The sequence below is a fragment of the Populus nigra genome, chromosome 8, assembly GCF_951802175.1.
Source record: "Populus nigra chromosome 8, ddPopNigr1.1, whole genome shotgun sequence".
NCBI classification, from domain to species: domain Eukaryota; kingdom Viridiplantae; phylum Streptophyta; class Magnoliopsida; order Malpighiales; family Salicaceae; genus Populus; species Populus nigra.
Window position 1 is genome coordinate 14,623,928 of NC_084859.1, and position 7,678 is coordinate 14,631,605.

The window sequence follows — 7,678 nt, forward strand, 5'->3', positions numbered from 1 at the left end:
TTTATTCAATATTGAGTTGATTATAAATTAAATTTTATAATTTATTTTAATTTTATTTCTATATAATTATCACATTTTCATAATTCAGATTATAAATTCAACATGTTAACTCGATTTAATTTAATATATCGTCATCTTGATATATATTTTTTAAGAATTTAGAGATGTCATCGAATAAACATTATATTTTTAGTTTATAATTAAATTTTATTTTATAAAACATGTTAATAATATCTAGTTATATTTTTATGCTATATATATTTTTTTTTGATAAACCCACGATATAACTTGTGCCAATTATGTAGTAGCCAGTAAAACTCGATGTATAGTTTACTTGATAATTGCATATGATGGTGTAGTTATCGAGGGGGAGGGGGAGGGGGAGAGAGAGTTCCACGAGGATCCAATTTCATATAAAAGAAAGGAGTCACCCCATAAAATAATCCAAAAGGTCATCTTTACCAAAACATAAGCTGCATGCAACGTTTGAATCACACGCGCAAACCAAGCGAATAGACTTTCGCGTTACCCAAAACACTCCCATTAAATCCTGCCATCATTTTCCAAATCGTATAAAATTCCCCGGATTTATATACCCACCAGTGAAATGCCAGCAAACACCCTCACCCTCTCTCAACTCCCTCACTCCCTCCACTCCGACTAAACTAGAACTTAACCAGCCTCTCCCTCTCACTCCCTGCTATTGCTAACCCCAAACACCCCAAAACCTTCTTAACACTTCCCTCTCACTGATGGGTAAAGCTTCCAAATGGTTCCGTGCCGTTCTCGGCCTCAAAAAACCCGACCCACCACCAGACCACCCCGTAACAACTCGTTCTAAAGAAAAAAGGAGATGGAGTTTTGTCAAGTCCCACCGTGAAAAAGACCAACACCATCACCACCAACAACAACAACAAGAGACCGAAGCCGTTAAAGCAGGCGTTTTGTACGGGCAGGAGTTTGAGGAGGACCCAAACAAGCATGCGATCGCTGTGGCTGCTGCTACTGCTGCAGTTGCGGAGGCTGCAGTTGCTGCCGCGAAGGCAGCTGCAGAGGTGGTGCGGTTAACAAGCAGTGGGAGGTGTGTTGATAACAGTGTTGCGTACGTTAGCGGGAGTCCTGGCTTACGTGAAGACTTCGCTGCTGTTAAGATCGAAGCTGCTTTTCGTGGCTACCTGGTAATATAATTCGTCTCACGTTTTTTTCTTCACGTTTATTCCTTTATTCTATCCTGTATAAGAATTTTATTTATCTTTAGTTAGTCATGTTTTTTCGCCAATTTTGTTGGGATTAGCGCTATTTAGTCATGAACCTTTTATCTTGAAAAGATCGGATGCATGTTACAGCTGCCTGCTCTACAAAGTTACTAAAACAATGTCGTTTTCACTCTTACAATGTTATTTTTTCTTCCTGCATTGCACTGTCACCTGAGTTGTTCTGCTCTGTCGTTATGCTTAAAGAATTCAGTGTCCGAATAAAACTGCATTTGGGAGGTTCTTTTTTCCATTTACAAGTCCTTTAATTGAACTATAAATGGAGCCAGTTTTTATATTTGTACTTGTGTGGTCACCAGACTACCATGTACAGGGTCGTGAATCCGTGTGGAACTAAAATTTTCACTTCCTTCTATCTTGGTTGGGATGTTCAACGTTGAAAGAAAATAATCTGGTTCTATTTTTGGTTTGGATCTTGGAGGAATAATTTCAAGCGGTACCATGTCATGGTGTTCTTTTATGTAATTTCAAAGACATTGTACCCAAGTCTTTAACTAGTTATCCCTGTGAAGCTTCATGATTTTTTTTTTATTATTATTATCGGTGTGCTTGTTTAGTTGATTGGTATGTTTGTAGCTTAAATGCTTTTGATTTCATGTGGAGATTGCTGTACAGGTGCTTTCTTTTGGACCACTAGCTTCTGTGATAAGAACTTTATCAACGAGATGCTCTATTTAAAAAGATGGGTTTGTCTAATTCCAGTGTTACATTCCAAACTGTAGGGCCCAGCTCCCATTGTCAACAGTTGTTGGATGGATTTTGGCCCGTAATGCCAATAGGATTAGACATAGAATAGTAGTGAAATTAAGGATATTTGGTAGGTTGTTTTTTGGTTGACAAGGAATACGGAAATTGTTGACAGTACACTCTTTGAGGTTTCTCGTTTCCAAGTATGGTTCAACTCTAAATGCTTTTAGTTGCTGGGTCTTAGGTAAGGGTGGGTACCAAAGTAGCGAAAAAGTGTAAATGTTTCCTTCATGTACAAAGATGAAAGTTGGGTTAGTTGTTCTATTATGGTATTGCTATGATTATGTTTGTTTTTGTGTTCAAGGCGGCGTCTTTGAAATTTTTATATTTTTTTTTCAAATTAATTTTTTTTATGATTTTATATCGTTTTGATATGCTGATGTAAGATAAAATTTAAAAATAAAAAAAATATTATTTTGATGTATTTCAAAACAGAAAACACTTTAAAAAACAACCATCACCACCACAATCACAAACACTATCTAAGTCAAGGCTTGTGGAATACTTTATTGTTGTAGTTTGTGGCTCTATTAATACTCATTGGACGGTTAGGATTCCTTGGGCGGCTATGTTTTCTTGGGCATTTTAGGGTCTACTGTAAATATACACCATATAATTCTATTTTGACATAGTGAAACATAAAAGCTCCCTGCTTACGTGGATATAGGCACATTGCCGAACCATGATAAATCTTGAGCTCTTTCTAGTTTCTCTCCTATTCAATATTCATCAAAGACTTTTCACAACATTTATCTTTTCCCTCAGGGGAGGGCGGATAGTGAGATGTCATTGTCTTCTATAATGTATTTAGTGGCAGATGGGATTTTCAATTGGGACTTTGTCTAAGGCTTCTGTCCTGTTTCCTTTTAAAATCTTAATTGGTGTGAGTTGTTCTGTTTAGCGCCATGATTTCAAGCTGTTCTGTCAAACTGATGATCCTATAGTGAATGTAACAGTGTGAAACTATGACCAGCTCGAGATGCCTTTTTTTTATTATTATTACATGTAACAAATGCGTACTTAATTGAAGGATTGGACATTTCTGCTCTAGCATTAAATGCAATGCGATGCTTGTTAGGCTTTGAAGTATTGGTGTGTGTTTGATAAAGCAGCTGAAGGTGATTTTTCCCTAAAAAAGCACGAATTTGAAGGATTTTTTTAGGTGTTTTTGGATGTTTTTTATATCCTTATATTAAAATCATTTAAAAATACTTAAAAAACATCAACTTCATGTTTTTTCATACAAGGAATGCTTTAAAAAAACCCAAACGGCAATGTTAAACTGGCTTAACTTGGTGACTTTTTACTGGATTAATCTAGGCAAGGAGAGCGTTAAGAGCATTAAAAGCGTTGGTGAGGCTTCAGGCACTGGTAAGAGGTCACCTTGAGAGGAAGCGAACAGCAGAGTGGCTTCATCGAATGCAAGCATTGCTGAGAGCGCAGGCTCGAGCACGTGCAGGACGTGCCCAAATTTCTGAATCCTCCCACTCAAGCAGCAAGTCTTCTCGCTATCACCTCCCTGTAAGCGGAACTCAATTTTCCCTCCCATATTTGAATTCCTTATGCTGGAATTTTTTGAGAAGTGAATTGCGCACTCAAGGCTACTTTTCTTTAGAGCTGTAGACTAGCTTTCTTTTTGGCTTTAGACACCTTTAATTAAGGTGCATATATTATTTATGGTTTTGAATGATGTAAGCTTGGTGGGTTTGGTGAGGGTGGTTATAAAAAATCAATGAGCCATATTATACAATAAAATCCAACCTTCAAAAATGGCTGTGGTGCTCATGAAATTGGTTTATGGTTATTTTTTTAGAAGCAGATAACTGTATGCTTAGACTGTATTTCTATGTGCTTGTACCAACTTTGCCTAGGTTATGTGTTGCTGATCATATTTAAACTACCTCCAGGGTCTGCCAACCCATGAAAAATCCGAGCATGCCATTCGTGCTATGAGTGGAAAATATGAACAATCATCAATGCTTAAGGTATATTTATCCTGTTCTCCTTGGATGGTTATTCGACTGTTAAAATCCTGACCTTGCACTTGTGGACCTGTTTTCGACATTTACAGAGAACTGGGTCAAAAACTAAAGGCAGAGAAATTGCCGATCAAGATGTTGCACACTTATCCTTCAATTGGTCAGAACATGGAATGGATAGTAGAACATGGGATCATCAAGCCCCTTCGCCAGGAACTGGCCCCATTGATGATGACAAGATCCTTGAGATTGATTCTGGAAAACCACATATTACTCCTAAACGCAGAAATCTCTTTCACCCTTCTCACCTTTCCTTGTCTGCGGATCAGTATAGCAATAGTTTCACAACATCAAAAGGCTCCACAGTCCGTCAAGCAGTTCCAAGCCCCTCATCTGGCGAAGTTCAATCTTTCAGTCCATTGAAATTCTCTCATGAGGTTGAGGAAGCATTTTGCACCGCTGATAATAGCCCGCAATTCTACTCTGCATCATCAAGGGGTGGCAGTGGTAAGAGAAGTCCCTTCACTCCCAGTAGGAGTGGTGGCTCTAGAAGCTTCATGAGTGGATACTCTGACTACCCAAATTATATGTGCAACACTGAATCTTCAAGGGCTAAGGTGAGATCTCTAAGCGCTCCAAAACAAAGACCTCAGTATGAGAGATCCAGCTCAACCAAGAGATACTCGGTTCTCGGCTTTGGTGAACAAAGATCGAGTAGTGCACAGAGTGCTTCTGCCTTGCGTGCAAGTTTTACAAGTAAAGCTTACCCTGGATCTGGTCGTTTGGACAGGCTGGGAATGCCTGTTGGGCAGAAATACTAAAACGAAGTTTCAATGGTTTTAGTGTCTGGAGTAGCTTCTCATCTGGGTACAAATGAGCGTCACTTAGTTTATACTTGATTTGTCATAGATTAATGTATGTTAACTGTCAAGTTGTTTATGTTGGTGCCTAATTAGTATGATCACTAGACGCCAAGAATCCAATGGAAATCATCCGTGTAGTGTTTTTGAACTCGTTTTCTGTATCAAGGGTAAAATCAAGCTTAACCAGAAGTGTCAATTCCTGAAGCCAAATGTATCAGGCTTCTCTTCTAAATCTTTTCTGCCATTTGCCATCTTTTCTGTAAAGAAAGTAGTGATAGATTTGAACTGAAACCAGTTATTGTCCTAAAACCAATTCAGCAGAGCGATCTGGTGAATTAATCTGGTGAATTAAACAGTCATACTGTCAGTTTTAAAGGTAGCTCATGCCCTACAAGGGATTTAGGAGATCGCGTTTGAAGAACATGTTTGAGGACATGGGAAAGATAATGTTGGTGGTTGTGATGGTCACAAGTCAGCTAGACATGGCTACGGTCCTATGACTCCGTGTGGTCAATTAATGCATCTTTATCAGTACATCTTACATTCAAATGGAAACGTTGAATTGCCCCATGCCATGCCATGCCATGCAATGCATTAGGGCAGGTCCCCAATCTGATTAGTACATCTTATACCCAAGTAGAAATTTCGAGTAGCTCAATGCAATGTCCAGCTCTTCCCTTGTTCAACCACAAGCTCTTGAGTGGCCCAACTATTTCCACAGCTCTGTTGACTGTTGTGTGGTGGTCATGAACTAGCTACTGTCAAAGAGAATCATTCAGCTCTGCTGCAATATATATAGTTTGGAATCACGATCTAAATTGTATTTTTAAAAAATTTTAATTTTTTTAATTAAAATTTAATATAATTTATATATTTTAGATCATTTTAATGTGTTGATATCAAAAATAAATTTTAAAATATATAAAAAAATCATTTACATATATTTGAGTACAAAAAATTATTTGAAAAATAACCACTATCACACTGCTAAACATAACTAACTGCGTTTCGTTTATGCTGAAATGGCTCTAATAATTTAGGATCTCAAATTCTAGATTTTTCCGGTGATTTTGGCATCTCCATGGCTATTCATTAAAGAAAAAAAAAGTTAATTTGAGTAAATCACTTTTATTGCTTGTATTTTTAAAAATATAAATATTGTTTTTTATTTATAATATTTAATTTATTGAACTTTTATTTTAATTAGTTCTACGGTGGAAACAATTTGACAATGATACTCCAGGAATTTAAAAGTTTGCAATTCAAGTTTTTAGCAGGTCTTATAATATAACTGGATGTGAAATAAATTAGAGTATATTTGGATTCATCTACTCCAAAAAGAGAAATAAACTAAAGCACACGAGACTAAGTGATTTATGCTTCTTTTGTTTTGAAACCTTCCTACCTTACTGTCCCGACATTTTATTTATGTTGAATTATTTATTCTTAATAATTTAGAAATGTTTTAAATTTTAAAATTATATTTAGATACTTGATATTCTATTTATATTTTATAATTTAAAGTTAATTTAACTTTAAATTTGAATTAAAATAATATATATTAAATTAATTAAATTACACACAATACAAGATCTTGGAATAAAACACTTAAAAGTCTAGAACTAAAATGTATTGTTCCAATAAGAAAAACAAAATGTCAATTGTAACAGAATATACAACTCAACTACAGTAAAATAATATTTTCTTATATTTTTGTTTTGTTTCTTTTAATATTGAGAACGTGTCTTGTTTATAAATTTATATTTTTTAAAAGTAAATAAATGAGAGAGAGAATGAGATCTTTATTTATTATTTATTATGTACTTAATTTATCTTTACTATTAAAAATAAATATTATGTATAAGTTTGTAGGTCCTAAAATATTAAAAATAAACAAATTGGTTTTTTGATATTTTTAAAATTTAAACCAAGTCCTCCATGGACTTAATAAACTTGTTATTAGGACTATGATGCATGCAAAATATAAAAACTATTTTTTTTTTATTTTCAAGAAATACTAAATCATGCAATGTATTTTTGGTTTTTTCTTTGTTTTTCTCTAATTTTTATATTTTTTTGATTAAAAATGGGTACATAATTTTTTTGGAAGGGCTTGGTCATATTTAATTAAAAAAGTTTTTTTTTTTAAAGTTAAATGAATTTATTTAATATTAGAATTGCATCTTAGATATAAATATACAACACCAAATATTAAATGCAAAGGGTTAAATAAGCAAGCTCATAAAAAAAATCTTTATAAAGAAAAAGAACTAGCCACAAACATGAGGGAAAACCTAGAGAAAATAGTACAATACTTAGAACTTGTTTAGTATTGTCAGGGGCGGAATCAAGGGGAGGCAAGCAGGGGCCGCAAAGAAAAATTGTGATGATTAATTCTGTAGGTTTGTTTTTGTTCTTAGTAATAGTGTAAGAAGATGGGATATTTAAATAGGTGGGCCTTCTAATAGTAAATATATTTGTAGTTCACTGACTTTAAAATTATCTACGTGGACATGAAAAGAAAAAAATATAAAGTTATAAATAACTTTTTTAACTTAATGGATTTTACCCTTTTTTTTTCTAATTGCAGCCCTTATATAAAAGATAAAATACAAAATTAAAAATATAAATAGCAAACAAAAAGATTGAAGCAAAGTGCTATTAATTAATTTTTTTTATCAAACAAATCAAGGTAATTGAGCATCATTAACCTCAAATTTAAAATTTATTTTGTCTTGTTTTGAGATGTTTATTAAGAATTTGATGAGATTTTTTCATAATTCTATTATTTTAGCTTTCTTTTGTTTTTTTGCTC

At 34.3% G+C, this 7,678-nt stretch overlaps 1 protein-coding gene across 1 annotated transcript; it reads left to right on the forward strand.

The window, feature by feature from the left end:
* Positions 1 to 570: 570 nt before the first annotated feature.
* Positions 571 to 5,095, forward strand: LOC133700582 (protein IQ-DOMAIN 22-like). Its single transcript, XM_062124150.1, has 4 exons — positions 571 to 1,178; positions 3,342 to 3,542; positions 3,929 to 4,006; positions 4,093 to 5,095. Exons 1-4 carry the CDS (start codon positions 753 to 755, stop codon positions 4,819 to 4,821), a joined length of 1,434 nt encoding a protein of 477 aa, XP_061980134.1. The 5' UTR covers positions 571 to 752; the 3' UTR covers positions 4,822 to 5,095.
* Positions 5,096 to 7,678: the final 2,583 nt, after the last annotated feature.

Bases quoted from the DNA above. Each gene is read 5' to 3' on its own strand.
- LOC133700582 (XM_062124150.1), top strand. From the start codon at position 753: ATGGGTAAAGCTTCCAAATGGTTCCGTGCCGTTCTCGGCCTCAAAAAA. The intron at 3,543-3,928 runs GTAAGCGGAACT...AACTACCTCCAG, and splicing joins CTTCTCGCTATCACCTCCCT to GGTCTGCCAACCCATGAAAA. The intron at 4,007-4,092 runs GTATATTTATCC...CGACATTTACAG, and splicing joins AACAATCATCAATGCTTAAG to AGAACTGGGTCAAAAACTAA.